Raw genomic sequence first — 21,873 nt, 5'->3', positions numbered from 1 at the left:
CCGCAACTTTATCCAGAACACTCCCCATCCTAGGTACCCATGAAAAAACAACGCAAATGCTTACTGGTGAAGATGAACAAAATGAAGATATCGGATGCTTTAAATGAATCAGGAGCTGATCTCCTTGAATTTGAAAGAATTGAATCCAAACCTATCAGCTAAAACATATCAAATTCTGCATTCGTTCATGTGAAAAGAGAAAGGGTTGACTGACTTAACTCATGCTGGAAGTTGAACGTTATATACAACTTGAACGTGAACTAATTCAACTACGTCACCAATATTCAACGGAACCTCATCCACCACATCCAGTTTCTTTAGCTCACATTACTAAAGCAACGACAACTGTACAATTTATTCATCATCGTTTTTGTCAATATAACTCAACAAAAAGCCACTCACTATTCTCCGTGCTAAAGGATTGGGAATACTACGACATAGACGTCCATCAACGTATGCCAACAAGCCAGACAGCACAAATTTGCCGACGCCCCATTTTCGGACGAAATTCAGTTTCTGCACTTTTTCGATAGAGCTTGGAGGGTTATCTACGTGATCGCCAATATCTGACTTCTTATCCCCCTTAATGCTGAGAAAAAACTTGTTGGCCTGCCTACGCAATATGCGTATCGCAAAGCTAACAAAAAGATGCTGGCACAATGTCAAGACTGTTGGTCCTATTCTCCATTCCTGCCACGAATGAACCTGAATCAATGACCTCGTACAAAAATAACTGGGAAGACTACATAAGGATGATGCCATTAGTGATGATATCAAGAAGTATACAGATTTCACTTTTCAGAAACAATACAAGTGCCAAAGACGAATAAACTTGTGACCATAACAACATGTTTGACCTTTGAAGCACAAACTAAAGCATTTCAAGCATGCAAAGTATTAGTTTGGGAAGCTTTAGCATAGAACATAAATATATAAACCCATAATTCTCATGGAAGAAAAGACCAAGATGTTTTAAATGAAAAGTAGAGGTAAGCGATCATCGTGACTGAAATTATTTATGTGATGAAAGATGATGCGTTGGAATAAAATACTAAAATAAGAAGAAATAGATGTAACAGAACAAAAGAGGCATGATCAATAGAACAAAACATACACTTTCTCCGCGAAGACGGCGTAAAGGGTGGGATGTAGTTGAGGGATCTCCTTTTAGCAATGCCTTACTCACAAGGAACTCCTTGACACGATTTGTGATCTCATTGATAAGAGAGTGATTGGGGGGTAGGTTTTTCAGGATAACCTAAAACATGTACAAGACTCCATCAAAACCATACAGTAAATGGCATAGCTCAAGATTTTTTTTATGGAACAAAGAAATTCATCAAGAAAGCTAAGAAGATAAGAGGATAGGTCCTCCACCAGAAAACTAACAAAGAGAAAATTACAAAGAACCAGTATAACAAAACTCAACAATAACATTGCAAAATGGTCCCAATCTCTATGCAGATCAGAAATAGCAACCCCTCTAATAAGATGTCCTTTATAAGGGATTCAGAGTAGAAATATGAATTAAGTGCATTATCAATTGGTAAAAAACTAAGAGAAACACGGATACACAGGGTTATGCTCCTAAGGGAAGATCCCTGCACAACTAGCAAGACAAAACACTCAATGGTAATGAAAGCTGCATTCTCTCTCCTCACACCCCCAAACAAAATATCCCTGATCTCGTGGCCCTGGCCAACTGTTTGGCCTTTTCCAACAGACTAAGGGCCTAACAATTATCATTCACAGTTTCTGAATATCTGTGCTTGCTGGTGTTAGCGTCAAACCATTACATCACTGCACAACTTGTATATGAATCTCAAACCAAGGTTCTGTGTTATGTTCAAGTTTTCTCCCTAAGGCATGAAATTTTTCGAGACAAAGTCAAGCTTGAAAGGATGATGTATACGAATGTACACTATCAAACTAGTCGTACCTGATTGTCAATAACTCTGACTCTAAGGTATTCTTGTCTATAAACTGTATCCAGCATGGCTTGGATATATCCTTCAATGTATAACTGCAGCAGGCCACATATCTGATCAGTAACTGACGTCCAGATCATGAATTTCAAAAATCAAGATGAAAAAACTTAAAGAATAAATGTTTATTTTGTCATGCGTAGTCGTTTAAGAATGCCTAACAAATTGAAATCATTAGCACAATCAATATCATTAATAGTATTTCCTGGATTGTTAGAAAATCTAGTAAGTGTATAAACAAGAGAACATTGAGTGAATCCGTTTGTCTGAACTACATGATGGAGTGGATTATATATATACATGTCATATATGCAGGATTCCTAGTTTCCCTAATTACAATGATTAAGAGATATTACACAATACATAATTTACCTATTTACATTATTTCTAACACTCCCTCTCATAGAGGTTGAGAGAGAGAGAGAGAGTGAGAGAGAAGAAGAAGAAGAAGAAGAAGAAGAAGAGAATGAGTGAAATGTGAATCTATTATTGATGGTTAGAATGAGATACAGGCTTACAAGTAGAAGCACACAACCCAAGGGAATGAGACAGATTCTCAATATAATTCAAAATAACCATAAAACACCAAAGACGTAACAAAATTATGGATTACCTCATCAACACCTGGACTTTGATCAAGCAATATCTTTCTATCTGGACCGCCTTCCATCAATGCAGTTCCAAGAAATGATGGCTCCATAGCCAATTTTAGAATTCCTTGGTGAAAGCCACTCATCTTGAAAATTAATGTCAAAAATGCAAAATATCAACCACATAGTAATATAATAGAGTATAAGTCTCTGTTTAAATAAAAGAAACCAAATTAATAAGAGAAAGGTGATAATTTTATACCAATCCATCGAAACCATTTGCCTCTGCACCTTTCAGAACAGAGTCTGATATTTCTGCTACAGCTGCAAAAGCTATATTGGAACCAGCTGATCTCAACTGTTGATCCATCATAAATTGATTAATATGGTGATACTCCATGATCACATTTGCGATTCAATGAAAAATTTACAGATAGCATGGAGCTAAAAACTTACAGTTTTCCCTAGATCACCAAAGTAGCGCTTTGTCCCTGAAAAACCTTTACCTTTGATACATTTACTTATCAACTTGAAAGTACCTGATCAATAACAAAGAAAAACAAACAAGTACAATAAGAATATCATTCCTAATGTCATATTTGAAACAGCAGAACTAAGTATCAGTCTGTACATAGTAGACAGAAACTATTTGAGAAATAAGCGAGTAACCTTCCTGATTATCTACCAGAATGTGAGTTTGAGGATAATTCATAACTACCTTGTCTTGGAGCATTAGAATATAATGTTAGAAATAATGTAAATAAGTAGGATATCTTGTAATCCCCTTAGTCCACCACTCCCTATAATTTCAACAATGGTTTAGTGTACAATTCCCATATGAAATTCAACTACTACAAATTTAATAAAACATTACCGAAGCTCTCTCCCCCCCCCCCCCCCTCTCTCTCTAACAGATATGTATCTATTTTTGGGCTCGTAAGTCCTAACACAAAATAAGTGTAAGATAGGAAATATAAGTGGGAGCAAACAGGAAACTAACAGAGGATATTATATACCTAAAGTGAATCCTGGAAAATTTGCTAACCCGCGGGATGGATCAAAGAAGACATCAAGAGATGATGAAGCCAGGTCATCAAAAATAGATACAAACTCTGGAGGAAGAAGGGTGCTTCCTTTAGCAATATATATGGCCCTCATAGTATACCTGGACAAGCTCTTCAATTTTCAGTCATAACTCTGATACAAAACTGAAAACAAAGTACATCATAGGCTTACCATGAATAATGTTGAGCACACTTAATAAATAATTCACGCATAGTTATCAGAGCATGGGTAATCAGAACCCCATTCAGTTCAACTACCCTACTTTTTATGGAAGGCACCTGCAAAGAAAAAAACAAGGATTTAAGATGACTTGGTACATGAGTATAAATCAGGGTTTAGAAGATAAAAAGAGGTAAATGAAGTATCTTAAACAAACCTTAACCACACTATGAATTAAGGACCTTAGAGCCTCCTGAGCTGAGCTATAACTTGAACGTGGTTCCCCAGGAATAAAGTTTGCAATGATCTACAAAACACCGCTATATTTTGAAATAGTTGTGGAATATTGTTGAATAGCATTAGCTTCCTAAAGGTCAACACATGTGGTATACAGAGCCCATTTGAAATTGTTCATTTTTTAGTAGAGAAGCTACAATAAGAGCTCTTTGGTACATATCGAAATGGGCTCATAGATTATTTACTTTCTGATTTAGCTTAGTTTTAATCCTTGTAATCAAGGATATGATTATATTTGCTCATGTATGTTGTTGAGCGGTTATTTGCTCCTAAGATTTTCCGATGTACCAAAAAATAATAATCCTAAGAGGTAATATAAGATAATATCAAGAAAGACATCATAAGATATTTTGATATAGTCTAACACTTATAATCAAGCGATACAAGTGCATAAAATCTTATGTTCATGTTACAAATATACATTTGTTGAGAGTCATCTCCAAGCAATTAAGCCATAAATAGTCTCTGTCATTAATTAAGGTAAAGTACTCAAAGAAAGACAGACATTAAGGAAGAAGGAAAACCTTTATTGGATGAACTTCAAAATGATCGAAATAGTAGCGCTGACTCTCTGAAGCACTAAGGGATGATCTCCAAAATGACACAATTTTCATTAATGTCTCCTCATCAATGTTCAAATCAATTGGCTACAAGTACAACCACTTCATATATTAAATTTATCCCTTTGAAGTTTTAACTGAATAATATTGACTTCAAATAGTCTAATAAAAAGGTTTAAAAGAAACAGAACCCAGAAAAAGAAAAAATTAGAAAAAGCCAGCGGCTAGCATTACCTGAAGAAAAATTGATGAATATTTTAATTGCTTAACATTGGAATTGGATGTAAGTAGGACCAAAACAACCTTCAGTGCACTATCATTTGATTCACTGTAATCTAATTGATGTCCACGAAGCATAGATGAAAAAGGAGCTCCTTTCCACTTAAGATCAAAGTTCAAGTACTGGATCGATAACAGATAGGATATGATCAATAAAGTCCTTGAATAGTATAATTTTCTGAGACTTGGTACTCAAAAAAGGTAAAATTAACAGTATTAGTCAGTGATGTTGTTAAGATAAGCATTATTAATCATGTTACCTGTATACTGAATTGATTATATTTCTGGTGATTATTAGAAATAGTAATCATGTGAAGATTCCCAAGCTTTGCAACTACAATTGGTGAAAAATCTTTTCGCTCATTGTCATCTTCCTCCTTCAAAATAGTTTCTTAGCAATATTAATAACAGAGAAAGTGAAGCTTAAAACACAAAAGAAACTCTGAATTGAATACTGTAAAGTATCATGCAGACAAAGAAAAATCACTCCTTATTCTGAGGGCAATACATTTTGACAACACATAACTTCACAATCACTCTACTTCTGTCAGTGTTTGAAATTGAGCCACTGATATATTATCCATGTAAAATCCTTGACTACAGATATACGTGAAATTTCCTCTTCAATTTTACCACTTGTGGAAGGACAGACTTGAATACAAACTATGATCTGAGGAATACTCAATATGTCTTACAAAGCAGAGTATAGGAGCACACAGTATACTTTACACCATAGTATAGGATCCTAGTTTACACTCAGTAGTTACTATCATGAATCAACTATACCAAAAGCTTAACATGTTGGGTAAAGGACACAGGAATGGTTTTACACTATATTTTTAACACACCCCCTCACGCAAGAGTCCATTGGGCTTTAGGTGTGGACATGCACAGGCCCCCATGTGCTGAAATTCAACTTTTTTATTAGAATAATGGGGGAAACAAGGATACCCCTTAGTCACAAAGACTCTGATACCATGTCATGAACCAAACTATTCCTAAAGTTTAAGTTGTTGGGTAAAGGAAACACGAACAGTTTTATATTATGTTTTTAACAGTTACTATTCTGTTAGTATCAGTTAGAGTTAGCTATGGCAGTTACAGCTACCTCCTGTGTAACTTCCTCATTACTTTTTCCTATATATTTTTGCATGTAACACTGCTGAATCAATAATAGAATCAGATCTTATTTTCCTTTGAAACTCTCTCAGCCAAATACAGAGAGCAATATACATCTTTTGTTTCGAAACTGGATTATTTTTATTTATGTCCACACAGTACACACACGTTAGCAAGTAAAAATCATAAACATAGAAAGTCCAAATTCAACAAAAATCTCTGATCGACTTAAGCACTCAGTGAAAGCCAAGATACCTGTGTTACATGTTCAAGTAGGTGAACTGCAAACTGAGAAACTCTCAGTTGAATTTTTGCACACAAAGCATGAACTGTTTGTCTCTTGAAACTATCAGAGATCTCACAAATTCGCAAAACTCGGGTTGGTCCCTCTGCATATATTTCAAACCCCACTTTTTCCATCTCCATGCCACTAGGCTCCCTGAAACTCACCCTCTGATCTCTTGATCCTTTGTCAAAGAGCAAACGTGGAGCCAACACTCCTTGTTGCCCAAGTTTGTAGAAAGGTCTCCATGCTTGCACCTTATCCAACTTAATCTCTCGTAATTGAAGGCTATCTACAACAGAAAGCAAGAGGCTTTTAGGACTGATATCATAGAATGCTTTGTCAGTTCCAAAAAGCTTAAGTTGTTAGATGAAAACATATCACGCATGAATTTTTTTACATCTAGTCCAAGAGTCCTTTGGGCTTGCAGAATGAACAATGGAAATGTTCATATCCTATCTTGTGCTGAAATTTAAATTTTTATCTAACAAAAGGAGCAGCAAGGATCAAACTCTAAACTGTATGGTTATGATACCATATCAAGAACCACCTATCCCAAGAGCTTAAACTTTTAGGTGAAAGCACATGATTGATTTTACATCTAACTGTTCCTAATATTCAGCAAGAAATTTAAGATTTGACCATTCATTTTAAATTAGATGTTTATAGTTTTTTTCGGAAAATTACAAAATAAGAATCATACTTAAGGTAATTCTGGCAAAAAGTACAAACTAGTTTTTACTTCACTTTAGCAGCCACTACACTGAACTGAACAACTAGGAGCAGAGAGGAGCCGATACGCACCACTACAGCGCGCTATTAGCTACCCGGGTTTATAGAGTTTTTAATGTATTATTCATAAGCAGACTTAACCACTTGAGTGGTTAATATTCATATGTTGAAAATATTTTGCCTAGATTTCATGTAAGCATCGTTTTATCATTACTGATATTGAGAATACATTGCAGAAAGTCGTTAACAAGTTTCAAGAGAGCACCATTGATGCGGACAACCAGTTTACGAGGAAGAGTCAGATCATCCCAGACATAATCAGCACTGCATGCAGGTCCAAGAACCTCTGGCACTAATGAATCCTGGAAATTTCTCATACGATGTGAGAGACAAGGAGAAAAAGAGAACACTTGAATGAAAATGCAAAACATAGAATTGTCTTACAACCTTTTGATAGCAAGTTATTGATAGACTATGCAAACAATTCTCAATTCGATAAGGCAGACTCAAATTTGGTGGCTTGTAGAAACTCAAAACAAGAGTAGAACCTTCTTCTACAACATGAACAGCTGCAAATTGTGTCATTTTGTTGTCTAATGTTTTAACTTCATCCGTCTCTTTTCTGAATTTCAAGAAAAAATGTCCAAGAGAAGCTATACACACTGGCCCAGACCATCCCAATCCAGGCTCATTTGTCTGAATCTGGATATATAACAAGGAATTGTCACTAGAAAATCTGTGCTTTCTGATAAAATGCTCAAATACACTGAACTCTCTTTTCTTGCTCAATCCTTCCTTCAGCTGTAGTGGCACTCTCTGTTTGCTGTCAATGGAGACGAAACCTGCCTCCTCATCCTTCATAGACAGCTATATTACGTAACCATTTCAGAAGAAAAACGCACACACACACACCACTTAAACTGGTACTTAATGCATACCTGAAAATAGCACTGGCGAACAATTATACGTTCTTCAGATTCATTGCATATAACATATCGTGGAACCAAAGTCACCATTTGTGATGGCACGACAATTTCTCCTGAAGAAGGGCCAATAGACACTCCAATCTTTGTTACAGATTTTATACCAGATCCTTCTTCTTTCTTAAAGCTTATTTCTGTGAGGCCTGACAAAGAACCAAAGTCTAGAAGTGCCTCAGATGTATGGTCCTCCAGCAATTTCAGTTGCACTTTTTCAGATCTGAAACCAGAAAAATTAGATACTGTAGAACGATGCAGAACATAATAATTCAAGCAAACCTAGGTAGCATTACAAGAAAGTATAATTTGACATATTAAACCAATAAAAGATGGATAATAACTTATCTTACTTCAAGAACCATGATCTGGTTGACTTTGGAGGCAAAAATAAGCCTAGCTCTGAAGGAATGTTAGAATTTAAATTGTCTAATTCAACTCTGCATGTGAAGAGCCAACCAATGTCAAATATGGACAAAGATGAGATAAATGTGCCAATTAACTATCTAAAATAGTAGGTTTCACCTGGATAGAGGCCACCTTTTGGTTGCAAGAACATAAATTGGTGACGCTGTATCATTCTTCATAGAATATGATGTAAAAACAACAACCTGCAAGCAGCTCCAAGATTCATAAGATACTAGAGTAACTGAACTCATGCATAATATAGAACTTCGAAACAACGTATAAGTTCTACTAAGTGAGAACAAAGGGTAGCATAATAACCTCCAGAATGCCCCTATTTCCACGGTACAATCTCAAGGTTGCAGAAAAATTTCCTCCATCAAGGTCCAACTTTATATCGACATGTTGGACATCATTGTTCTGCTTCAGTAACTTCTTCACACAATCCCCACTATTTACAGGCTTGGAACTAGAAGTAGAAGAAGTTAGATTCACAGTGAAGTATATAAGTTCTGGATTGGCATAAAAGTCAACTGTTGAACCACATGATATTGTTGCCTGCTTCCCAATTTTGTCATATTCAACCAGCTTTGGCTGACCTTCACAAAATTAAAATTAGAAGTTAATTCAGTCTTTCACGAAATACATCCTATGAAGCATGCATTTCTTTACCTGTTTCACTTAGAAGGACATCTATCTCCGAATGCAATAAATTGGTCATTCGTACAGTAGGAAGAAGAAATATTTCTTTCTGCTCCAGCAATGATACTGTTGAATTCTCATTTTTTAACACAGCAGCAGACTTTTCAGGTGATGCAATAGGTACTTCTCTAGCAATTGTCTGAATGAGAAAATGCATTTTGGAAACAGATACACCCTCAGACTTGAGTGTACAATGGGCTGTGCTAAAGGAACATTTAACTGATTTTTCAAACAAAGCCTTACGAACTCTGTAGTTTAATTTATCAAATATTCCAGATAGACGCACAGCTTTCCCACCTTTAATATAAGCCGACCATTCCGATGAAAAAGAACTTTCAGAGGTAATCAATTCCTCTGTCATTTTAGGTCTAAATGAAAATAAGAAGTTACCTGAAAATTAATCATTAAACCACTTAAACATGATACAACTAAGCTTAAGAAGGAAATAATTGTATACAGATAAAAAAAAGAACGAAAACATAATAAACAGTAATCTGTTTAACCAAGGTATGACAATCAAACCCAAACCACCCACGTACTTGCCCAACTTCAACCCGACTTTGATGGGAAAACATATTTTCATTGGATTAAGTTCAGGTTTTCTGTGATTTGTAAAGATGGGCAGGGGCAGGTTTGGGAGAGATACCCTATCCCAACTTGATAGTTATAGAACTCAACCACTATATCTTGCTAGAAAAGTAGATTTAGAATTTTAATCTCACACTCCACTTCCCATAATTACTAAAAAACATAATAGTCAAATAATTTAAATTAAAATCATAGTTTGATAATGTTAGATATCTTGTAAATAAGTGGGATATCTTTTATTTATGGTAAATAGGGAAGTAATGATGTAATAGGGAAATAGGATATTTTCTATTTATTAAGCCTTTATACATATATAATGACCCCCGCTGTGTAGTTTAGACAACGGATTCAACCTAAGTTGTCTCTCGGTTTCTCCTAATTTTAAATGGTATCAGAGACTGGTTAGAGGCAATCCTAATCCGTCGTCATTCCCGGTGGACTCACTGTCCACCAGTGTGAGAAACCCTGTCTCATTCCAATTTCCGTTTCTTCCCCTTGTCATGTTCATTCCTACAGTTTTTCCGGCCTTACCCCCTGTCGTGTTTCATTCTGACAGTTCATATCAGGCCTTATGCTGTGTTCACATCTGATAGGTTCCACTCCACTTTCCGGCCAGCATCATCGCCCTCTGACCCCGCCATCGGAATCGTCTCAGACAGCCAACCACCTTATTAGAGTACACTATGTAACGTGTAAGAGAAGCTACTGTTAGTTAGCTTGCTGACTGTGTATGCAGTCAGTTATAGGGTTAGTTAGTGTTAGCTGTCATAGTTAGTTATGCTGAGCTGTCATAACAGCTGTCATAACAGAATCAGTTAGGATTGTTAGCTTGATCAACAAGCTAAGTGCTCTACTATAAATACTGATGTAATCTCTTGAATCTGTAGCTTTAACAAATCAATGTTAATCAGTTTTCTCATTTACAGTTTTCAACATGGTATCAAGAGCGTGGTGTGATCCTTAAGATCTCTCACTCTTTTTTTTTCTCTTCTTCTTCTTCATCACCATGGCTGGTGAAGTTCCTGAGATTCCAGTTCCAATGGTTCAACCATCGTTGAGTTCTTCTGCTCTGGTTCACAAGCTTACCTTGAAGCTTGATGATACAAATTTTCTCTCGTGGAAGCAGCATGTGGAAGGGATCGTGAGAACTCACCGATTGCAGAGTTTTCTTGATCATCCTGATGTTCCACCACGATTTCTCAGTGAAGAAGATCGTGTGAATGCAGTCGAAAATCCTGCATATCAACTTTGGGAGCAGCAGGATTCAGCGCTTTTCACGTGGCTTCTTTCTTCTCTTTCACCAACTGTGCTTCCTACAGTGGTGAATTGCTCTCAGTCATGGCAGGTTTGGGAAGCAGTGCTTGATTTCTTCAAAGCACACTCGTTTGCGCAATCCACGCAACTCAGATCTGAGCTTCGTTCAATTTCCAAGGGATCGAAAACTTGTTATGATTATCTCAAACGCATCAAGTCAATTGTAAATGCGTTGATCACCATTGGTGATCCGGTTTCTTATCGCGAGCATCTGGAAGCGCTTTTCGATGGCCTACCTGATGACTATAGTCATCTTCAGACGATCGTGTACAATCGCGATTTGCCAAGTCCGATCTCGCAAATCGAAGCGATGATCATTGCGCATGAAGCGCGTTTGGATCGCGCTCGTTCGCGACAGCTCAACGCGAATCCACCGTCAGCGCTGCTATCTCAGGCGTCGCCACCACCGGCGACACCTGCTCCACCATCAACACCATCTCCTGCAGCGTCGGAAGTGAATTACGCTTCCAGTTCAGTTGATTCCTCTTACGAGGAACGTTCCTATGATGATCGTGGTGGCGATCGCGGTGGCTACACTGACTCGCGTGGTCGTGGCGGTTACGATGGACGTGGCGGTGGTCGTAACTCTTCTCGTGGCGGCTACGATGGACGTGGCGGTGGTCGCGGAAGAGGCAAGGTACAATGTCAGATTTGCTCTAAATATGGTCATGATGCCAGTATATGCTACCATCGTGGATCTTCTTCTTCCTCGTCTCCTGGCATGTTTGGCATGAACTCTGGTTTTGGCATGAATTTCCCTAATTTCCCTATGATGCCTCAGTTTGGTTTTTCTCCTTACTGTGGTCCTTCACAATTTGGAAGTCCTACACAGTTTGGCCAGCAATTTAGCAATGGTGCATCCTTTCCTGGTTTTTTCTCTGGTCCTGGACTTGGCATGGGGCACTCTTCACAGCAGTTTGGTTTTCATCCCTTTGCTGGTTCACAGTGGAACAATGCACCTTACTCTCAATTTTCAGGTAGTGGTCCAAGGCCTGGAAACTCAGTAGCAAGACCTCCACAAGCTATGCTCACTGGACCACCTTCAACTGTGGGATCTTCCTCTGCTTCAGCAAACTTAAGCACCTGGTTTCCTGATTCTGGTGCTACACATCATGTTACCAATGATGCTTCAGTGATTTCAGACAGTGTTTCCCTTACTGGTAATGATCACATTCTTATGGGGAATGGACAAGGTTTGCCAATTCTTTCTATAGGTTCTGCTTCCTTTCCTTCTCCATATCACACTAGAACCACTCTTACTCTTAAAAACCTTCTTTTAGTTCCAAATATAACCAAAAATCTTGTCAGTGTAAGCAAGTTTGCTAAAGACAACAATGTGTATTTTGAATTTCACTCTTCCTTTTGTGTTGTGAAATGTCAGGCCACCTCTAGGATTCTTCTTCAAGGTACTGTTGGTCCAGATGGTCTGTACACCTTTGAAGGCATGCACACTCCTTCAATCTCTAAGGAGTCCTCAGTTCCAGTTTCTGCTCCTTTGTCTCCAGTTGCTGTTTCTGCTCCAGTTTCTGCTTTATCTGCTGTTTTACCTAGTTCTGATGTTTCTAGGCCTAGTACTGAGTCTTCAATTCCTAGTTCTTCTATTGTATGCCCAACCTCTTATGGTTTATGGCACTCTAGACTAGGCCATCCTCATCATGAGGCTTTGCATTCAGCTCTCAATAGTTGTAATATTCCAGTACCTAATAAAGCAAAATTTACAGTTTGTTCAGCTTGTTGTCTCTCTAAATCACATAGACTACCTTCTCATTCTTCTAGTACTGTTTATAATTCTCCTTTGGAACTTGTGTTTGCTGATTTATGGGGACCAGCTTCCATTGAGTCCTCTTGTGGATTTTCCTACTTTCTTACTTGTGTTGATGCCTATTCTCGCTTTACTTGGATTTTTCCCATTAAGAAGAAGTCAGATACATGTTCTGTTTTCCTTCAGTTTCAAGCCATGGTTGAGTTAAAATTCAGTTTAAAACTTAAATCAGTTCAAACTGATAATGGAACAGAATTTAAGCCTTTAACACCCTATTTCACTAAGTTAGGGATTGTTCATAGGCTTACTTGTCCCTACACACATCATCAAAATGGTAGTGTAGAGCGCAAGCATCGCCATATAATTGAAACAGGTCTCTCATTGTTGGCCCATGCTCAATTGCCATATCAGTTTTGGGATCATGCTTTCCTTGCAGCTGTGTTTCTCATCAACAGATTGCCTACCTCAGTTTTGGGCAATGTTAGTCCTTACTTTAAGCTCTTCAAGGTGCAACCTGATTATAAGCTTCTCAAGGTCTTTGGCTGTGCCTGTTATCCACATCTCAGACCTTATACTCACTCCAAGTTGTCTTTGAGATCCAAGCTTTGTGTGTTTATTGGATACTCTTCTACACATCAGGGTTACAAGTGCATGGACAATGAAGGCAAGATATACATCTCCAAGGATGTCATTTTTTATGAGTTTACATACCCCTATCATGCACTGTTTAATCCTAATGAGAGTGCACCTTCTGGACAAGGATTGTCTTCTGTTATTCCTCTCATACCTGCTGCTGCACACATTCAGCAACCTAATACTGCTGCTGCTATTTCTGCACCTTCTCCTGAGCACAATGAAGACAGTGTTTCTTCTGTCCAGCAGCAGCCCATGCATTCTCCCTTGCCATCAGCTTCTTCTGGTTCAGCAGCCCAAGGACATCAATCAGCTACATCTTCTTCTGCTGGTTCTGTTCCTCAACCAGTTGGGAATGTTCACCCTATGCAGACAAGGGCCAAGTCTGGCATTGTCATGCCTAGATTGTTCCCCACCTTACTTCTTACTCAGGCAGAACCAACAACTACCAAACAGGCTCTTAAGGATCCCAAATGGCAAACTGCAATGCAGGCAGAATATGATGCTTTGATGGCTAATGGTACCTGGACTTTGGTCCCTCTTCCTAAGGATAGAAAGCCTATTGGATGCAAATGGGTATTTAGAATTAAAGAGAATGCAGATGGAATCATTAATAGGTATAAAGCTAGGCTTGTTGCCAAAGGATATCATCAAGTTAAAGGCTTTGACTATTCAGAGACGTTTTCACCAGTGGTCAAACCTATTACCATCAGACTTATTCTCACTTTGGCCATCACCAAGCAGTGGCATATTCACCAATTAGATGTGAATAATGCCTTTCTTAATGGAGCTCTCCAAGAGGAGGTTTATATGACTCAACCTACTGGTTTTCAGAATTCAGATACTACACTTGTGTGCAAGCTACACAAAGCTCTCTATGGCCTAAAACAGGCCTCTCGAGCATGGTTTGAAAGGTTAAAGTCAGCATTAGTTAAGTATGGGTTCACACCTAGCAAGTGTGATCCATCCTTGTTTACTTTTTACATAAAAGGTTCAGTCATCTACATTCTTGTTTATGTGGATGATATCATCATTACTGGCAATTCTCTGCCTTTGGTACAGCAAGTAGTGCAGAATCTTGACTCTGAATTTTCTCTGAAGCAACTGGGTCAGCTTGATTATTTTCTTGGAGTTCAGGTTCATCACTTGAAAGATAGGTCCTTGCTTTTGACTCAAACCAAGTACATACATGATTTACTTGAACGAGCTGAAATGGGGGAAGCAAAGGGTATTTCTACTCCTATGATTGGTGGTGCCAAGTTGAGCAAGTATGGGTCAGATTATTTTGCAGATCCAACCTTGTACAGATCCATTGTTGGTGCCCTGCAGTATGCTACTCTCACAAGGCCAGAAATCAGTTTTGCTGTGAATAAAGTTTGCCAGTTTCTTAGAAGATCATTGGAAGGTTGTCAAACGTATTTTAAGGTACCTTAAGGGTACTATTCATCATGGTCTTCACCTCAAGCCTTGTTCCTTGTTCTCTACAGTTCCTCTTGTTGCATTTTGTGATGCTGATTGGGGTTCTGACCCTGATGACAGAAGGTCCACCTCAGGATCTTGTGTGTTTTTTGGTCCTAACTTGGTGTCTTGGAGTTCCAAAAAGCAAACCTTAGTTGCTAGGTCCAGTACTGAGGCTGAATACAGGAGCCTTGCCAATACTTCTGCTGAGTTACTTTGGATACAATCTTTGTTGCAAGAGCTCAAGGTCCCCTTTTCTCCTCCTCGAGTTTTCTGTGACAACATGGGGGCTGTTGCTTTAACACACAATCCTGTTCTGCACACCAGAACAAAGCATATGGAGCTTGATATCTTTTTTGTCAGGGAAAAGGTGCTGAATGGCTCTCTCTTTGTTCACCATATTCCTTCTGAAGACCAGCTTGCAGATATTTTTACCAAGGCTCTTTCTCCAACCCGGTTTGAGCTTCTTCGTTCCAAACTCCATGTGGCTGAGAAAATCCTTTCCTCCCCACCTTGAGTTTGAGGGGGTCTATTAGAGTACACTATGTAACGTGTAAGAGAAGCTACTGTTAGTTAGCTTGCTGACTGTGTATGCAGTCAGTTATAGGGTTAGTTAGTGTTAGCTGTCATAGTTAGTTATGTTGAGCTGTCATAACAGCTGTCATAATAGAATCAGTTAGGATTGTTAGCTTGATCAACAAGCTAAGTGCTCTACTATAAATACTGATGTAATCTCTTGAATCTGTAGCTTTAACAAATCAATGTTAATCAGTTTTCTCATTTACAGTTTTCAACACACCTCCACATGCCCGCCAATTCATCTGTGCATCAGATTCACACGCCCTACCTCCACCGGCGGCGTGTGAGATCTTTGATCCGGCAACTGTCGACTTCACCCAGCTCGCCTTCACCTTCTCCTTCCAGATCTGGCCTTGTTTGGTTGTTTTCAGGTCTGGTGGGTGTCAGATATATGTTTTTAGGTGTTTCTCTCTCCTCTTTGCGACCCATGCCTTCCCAACTCTGCTTCGCCGTATGTCCCTGAACTGAGCTTTTTTTCTGTTTGGTGTTTTTCTCTCCGGCAACCGCTCCTCGTGTTAATTATATTTGTTACAGATTGTGCATAAGACATATACGATCCAGCTTGAGAGGATTGTTAGATATCTTGTAAATGAGTATGATATAATTTATTTATGGTTATTACGTAACTTAATCATGTAAAATAGGGAAATAACCATGTAAATAGGATATTTTGTATTTATTGTGTCCTTATGGTGCCTATTATATATAAACCCTCGTTGTGTAGTTTAGACACACGGATTAAATCTAAGTTGTCTCTCAGTTTCTCCTAATTTTACAGATAATAGAATTGAACTCATATTTTATTAAACAGCGTTGCTATTTAGTACGAATGGCAACTTGAAGAAAAGTAAGAATATTGATGTGGCATTAAACCATTGGCTGTTTGTTGAAAACAAAATGGGTAAGCCTTAAATTTTCATTTGCCAGAAAACAAGGAGCACTTGGGTTTGTTTATTCTCACATTTCGTTTCGTAATAAACAGCATTTTTCTTTATTAAAAATATGATTTAATTTTAAAGTTTCTTATTATTTTTTAAACTCTTGATGCCTATTCTTATATTATTTGAATTAGAATGTGTTTGATAAATGATTTATGCATCCATGCAAACATACCATCATACTTTTCAGGGTATAAGGTATTTGATAAGTGTGAATAGAAAGAGCAAAAATTTTAAATTATGATTATAGTTTGATATTACATGATTCAAAAGAAAAAGCACAAACCCCCTATTATACCAACACTAGACTCTTAATTCTACTCAAATAGAAAATCTATACTTGATAATTACTAGACTCCGAATCCGAATTAAATAGAGAAAGAAATCATAACAACAACAAAAACAACAACAATAACAACAACAGCAGCAGCAGCAGCAACAACAACAACAACAACAACAACAACAACAACAAAAGCTTTATCCCACTAAGTGAGGCCGGCTATATGGATCACATAACATCATTGAGCTCAATCAAAAACCAGATTTTGAGAGATATTATTGATAATTACGTCATTTTTAACAATATCTTCCCATATTCTTTTTGGTCTTCCTGTACCTCACTTCAAAGAACTAAATACCATGTTATCAACCTTTCTCACTGGTTCCTTTAAAGGTGTTCTTTTTACATGTCCATCCATACCATCTTAACCTATTCTCCAGCAGCTTTTGCTCAATAGACGCCTGATGGGATTGAGACTAGAGAGAGAGAGAGAGAGAGAGAGAGAATTGAGTTTTATTGAGATGAACCCTAGTTCCCAAATGGGAATCAGAGTAAAGGTTACAAGCTTGTTGAGTATTTGAGAGACTCAACTCAACCCACTCTTAAATCCCACAATGATCCCAAACATGCTAATCCCTCTCATATCTCCATCTTATTTATAATATTCCCATACACTAACTAACTCCTTAAGCTAATACAACTCGAACTGGAATGCTAACAGAATTAGACTAACAAAGCTGCTAACTAACTTCCTATGCAGGTACCTATCAAAGCTACCCCAATATCTCTTCTTATACGCTCATTGCGTATCTTATCTTTTCTACTGCGACCACACATCCATCATAACATTCTCAATTTTGCTACTCCAACTTTTTTCTATGTTATCATGTTAAAGCCCAACATTCGCTACCAAAGAGAATAGCTGGTCTTGTAGCAGTTCGGTATAACTGCTGATGTTTTTCTCCACTGTAACCACCCAGCTTGAATTCTGTATGTAACATCTTTGTCAATTTTTTCATTATTTTTATAATCGATCCAAAGTACTTTTTTTTATAAGCCGATCCAAAGTACTTAAATTGTTTCCAATACTGCATAAAGAAATATGGAAGTAATCTTAAGAGATACTCTAAGATGTTATAAGGTAAGATCAATATATTGTAAATAGAAGGCATCAAAATAGTTATATAACAATATATGAAAAGCAATACTATAACACTTAAGTGTGGCTGAGATGCACATGAATAGTAGTGAGTAGCATAGCATTTTTGGCTTTTCAAAAAAAAAGTAGTGAGTAGCATATAGGAGAAAAGCTGAGTGAAATGAAAATTTATAGCAATCAATAAAAGGGCAAGCAGATGGAAGAGTATACCAACACTTAAAGACATTATCGCCCTCTTTACTCCCCCAGATAAGTTTGTGGCATCAAACATAGCCACAGAATCATCAATAGAATCCCCTGGTGTTAACAACACAGATGCAAATTCATCTTCCATTGGCTCAGGTCGCTGGAATTGAAGTTCCAATGAAAATCCAGTTTCATTATGTATATTAATCAAAGGAGAAACCACAAATGACAAGCCGACCTGATATACATCGCAAAAAAGCACAGACATATTAGATAAAGATGAGGCAATCTATCTGACTTAAATTACACACACACACATTGAGACATGCACCATTATTTTTTCTTTAAGTAATTTATTACATACTTTAAAAATGTACAAAGTGTAATTTCTTTTATCTTTTGATCGAGTATATTACAGTAGAATGCTATGTAGGTCATGTATTGCAAAGGGGTAGCCTACATAAACCTATGTCTCTTCATGCTTTTTGTGATGCTGATTGGGCATTTGACCCGGATGATAGAAATCAGGGTCTCCTATTCTCTTTGGTTCAAATTTAGTGTCTTGGAGCTCTAAAAAGCAAACACTAGTTGCAAGGTCTAGTACTGAAGCTGAATATAAAAGCTTGGCAAAAAAAGCATTAGAATTATAACGGATCCAGTCTCTTCTAACAGAACCTCAAGTTCCTTTTCAGACTCCACAGATTCTCTGTGATTATATGAGTGTCGTAGCACTCCCACACAATCCTATCTTACATGCTAGAACAAAACACATGGAGGTAGATATCGTTTTTGTTAGAGAAAAGATTATCAACAAAAGCTTGGCTATTAGTAATATTCCCCCTTTGGATCAATGTGCAGACATTTTTACTAAGGCTGTCACCCTGAAGAATTGATGCTTTTAGAGTATCTTGTATTTTCAGTTTTCAGTATTGTGTTCTAATTATTGTTGTTAGAATCATGAGTTAACTTGTAGAATCAGCCAAGTTTACAAGTCTAGGTAGGAAAACCGCACTAGCTTAGCAGTAAACTCGTTTTCTTGTGACACGGTCAGAATCGCAAGTATGGACCAGTTAGTGAGTCTGGAAGAAAAAAATTGGGGTGCCCAAAAGGGCTGTATTCTGGTTAAATGGTGGTATTTCCAGCCCCTGTTCACTATCATGGAGCAGAAACTGAGTTGAGCGACATCGAGAACTGAGGCTGAAGCTGCTTCGTTCGTTTGACCTGACTCATCTGTGCTCACCGCCGCACTACCATGCTGCCCCCGCTGAACCCCGTTCTGCTCTGCCCAGGGTTGTTAATGGCGGATAGCGTAGTGTAGCGGCAAGCCAAAAAACGCTATTTCGAGCGCTATTGTAACGCCCCGATTTCTCGAGGGTCACTTTAGTAACCTTTTACAAAGAAAAGTGAGTAAATTTTTGCCGAAATAGAACAGTAAAATAACTTTAAAAATGAAACACTGAACAACCTCATTTATTACTCGTGGAAAATTTGGTTGTTTACATCATTATTCCAATAAAAAGGGAAACTAACGCCCTTGGCCTTGCTTAAGCTCATCCACATACAAGATGGCTTTAAGTAGGCCTTAAGCCCTAAAACAAAGACATTCGACCTTACCCCTATTACAGACACATCACACTCACCCAACCCGACTCAGATAATGCCTCTGGCCACGAAATTCATCTACAGCCTCCCTGATCAGTGTCTGCAGCCTCTGCTCCTGGCGCTCGATCAATCTATCAAACATCTCCTCTACGCGAGCCTCATCAGCCGTTGGTGCAGTGGCAGAAGGATCGGGCACAGGCGACGTCGGGGTGTAGTCCGGAGAATCCGGTCCAGGTACATATCCAGGTGAAGGTGGGGGTGTACACGGGTGGCGGTGATAAACCCTCCGAAGGGTCCGTCTCCATCGAAGACTCCTCCTCGACGGGTGGTGCAAACCGAGCAGAAGGATAGGGCATTCAAATCTCGCCCTCAAAGCCCGTTATCTTTTGGTGTGATCCATCTTGGTTGTAAGTCAACAGAAACACAAAACCTCTCTATATCCATGCCGCTTAAGGGAGTGGTCTATCTCCCAAGCGGTGTCCTCAGCCGCATCATGCAGATCGAGGCCCATCTTCCGACAATCCATCTTGCGCCCCAAACAACAAGCAAGATGGATCGTCGGAAGATGGGCCTCGATCTGCATGATGCGGCTGAGGACACCGCTTGGGAGATAGACCACTCCCTTAAGCGGCATGGATATAGAGAGGTTTTGTGTTTCTGTCGACTTACAACCCAGATGGATCACACCAAAAGATAACGGGGTTTGAGGGCGAGATTCGAATGCCCTATCCTCCTGCTCGGTTTGCACCACCCGTCGAGGAGGAGTCTTCGATGGAGACGGACCCTTCGGAGGGTTTATCACCGCCACCCGCCTTCACCTGGATATGTACCTGGACCGGATTCTCCGGACTACACCCCGACGTCGCCTGTGCCCGATCCTTTTGCCACTGCACCAACTGCTGATGAGGCTCGCGTAGAGGAGATGTTTGATAGACTGATCGAGCGCCAGGAGCAGAGGCTGCAAACACTGATCAGGGAGGCTGTAGATGAATTTCGTGGCAGAGGCATTATCTGAGTCGGGTTGGGTGAGTGTGATGTGTCTGTAATAGGGGTAAGGTAGAGTGTCTTTGTTTTAGGGCTTAAGGCCTACTTAAAGCCATCTTGTATGTGGATGAGCTTAAGCAAGGCCAAGGGCGTTAGTTTCCCTTTTTTTTGGAATAATGATGTAAACAACCAAATTTTCCACGAGTAATAAATGAGGTTGTTCAGTGTTTCATTTTTAAAGTTATTTTACTGTTCTATTTCGGCAAAAATTTACTCACTTTTCTTTGTAAAAGGTTACTAAAGTAACCCTCGAGAAATCGAGGCGTTAAATTGTGGTATCAGAGCTTTGGTTGAGAAAACCAGAGCTTTGGGTTAGTGGTCCCTAAGAGTTAAGTCCGCGAGAGTCGGGATGTTACAGCTATAGCGGAAAATAGCACAAATAGCGGTGAATAGTGGAGTAACGGTGACTCCCTAGGGCGCTACGCTATAGGCTATTGCGCCGCTATAGCGCGCTATTAACAAGCCTGGCTCTGCCTCCACCATCTTTCTCCCTTTGTTTTATTCTGCACATCTTTCTCCCTCTGTTTACTCATACGAAAATTGATTGCCTCCTTCCACCATGATGATGATGATACTGATGATTAAATGAAAGATGTTGGAGAGTTTGAATTTTTAAAAGATCATGAATTATCCACTCTTGTTTTCTATTTTCAGCTCTCTTTATTACTCTAAGAACTAACGGTTTGTTACTTTGGTTATTTATGTATGCTTTATGAGATGTATAAAGTAATATTACACTGTATTATTGTGATTTGTTGAACTTTGCTTTATTATGAAGTTAAATGCTGAATTTATATGGTTAATGCCTATTTAAGGATCATAGTAGGTTATCTTTGTACACCACTCAAGTATTTTTTCAATTTTGGTAAACTTTTACGAGTCCACGAGTTGAATCTACGGTCCCAAAACGAAGCTGTGTAGACTCACGAGTCTGACAACTTTGGTTCTCTTGTTATAATTAGTTGTAGTTTATGTTATTAAGTTGCTAGTTTCTTCTACAGCTCATCATTTCAGTTATTAGTTTGTAAGGATTGCTTTGTTTTCAATTAGTGACAGTTATCTTGTCACGATAACTTCTCTTAGCAGATTGTATATAAAGGTTATCTTTTATTCAGAATTATACAATGAAACACTCAGAATTCTTTTGATTCTGAATTTCCGTAATTCTCTTCTTAAG

General features: G+C 38.5%; 1 protein-coding gene across 2 annotated transcripts in view; it reads right to left on the bottom strand.

The window, feature by feature from the left end:
* Window positions 1–95: 95 nt before the first annotated feature.
* Window positions 96–21,873, bottom strand: part of LOC130710577 (uncharacterized) — a 33,627-nt gene continuing 11,849 nt past the window's right edge. The window contains exons 16-36 of one of the 2 annotated variants that reach the window (XM_057559896.1): window positions 18,075–18,288; window positions 9,124–9,543; window positions 8,773–9,050; window positions 8,572–8,657; window positions 8,400–8,486; window positions 8,008–8,269; window positions 7,517–7,924; window positions 7,335–7,431; window positions 6,310–6,629; window positions 5,196–5,312; window positions 4,891–5,058; window positions 4,621–4,743; window positions 4,017–4,106; window positions 3,812–3,918; window positions 3,592–3,740; window positions 3,032–3,114; window positions 2,838–2,933; window positions 2,599–2,721; window positions 1,940–2,023; window positions 1,115–1,258; window positions 96–690 (exon numbers count right to left, since the gene is read on the bottom strand). In XM_057559896.1, coding sequence (XP_057415879.1) covers window positions 355–690; window positions 1,115–1,258; window positions 1,940–2,023; window positions 2,599–2,721; window positions 2,838–2,933; window positions 3,032–3,114; window positions 3,592–3,740; window positions 3,812–3,918; window positions 4,017–4,106; window positions 4,621–4,743; window positions 4,891–5,058; window positions 5,196–5,312; window positions 6,310–6,629; window positions 7,335–7,431; window positions 7,517–7,924; window positions 8,008–8,269; window positions 8,400–8,486; window positions 8,572–8,657; window positions 8,773–9,050; window positions 9,124–9,543; window positions 18,075–18,288 — 3,792 coding nt within the window. In that variant the 3' untranslated portion in view covers window positions 96–354. Of the gene's footprint in view, window positions 691–1,114; window positions 1,259–1,939; window positions 2,024–2,598; window positions 2,722–2,837; window positions 2,934–3,031; window positions 3,115–3,591; window positions 3,741–3,811; window positions 3,919–4,016; window positions 4,107–4,620; window positions 4,744–4,890; window positions 5,059–5,195; window positions 5,313–6,309; window positions 6,630–7,334; window positions 7,432–7,516; window positions 7,925–8,007; window positions 8,270–8,399; window positions 8,487–8,571; window positions 8,658–8,772; window positions 9,051–9,123; window positions 9,544–18,074; window positions 18,289–21,873 lie in introns of those variants that run through there. The other variant, XM_057559897.1, reaches the window with a different exon arrangement.

This window comes from Lotus japonicus, chromosome 4, assembly GCF_012489685.1.
Source record: "Lotus japonicus ecotype B-129 chromosome 4, LjGifu_v1.2".
NCBI lineage: Eukaryota > Viridiplantae > Streptophyta > Magnoliopsida > Fabales > Fabaceae > Lotus > Lotus japonicus.
Note: the sequence above shows the minus strand (reverse complement) of the source record. Positions and strands in the feature narration are given on the sequence as shown.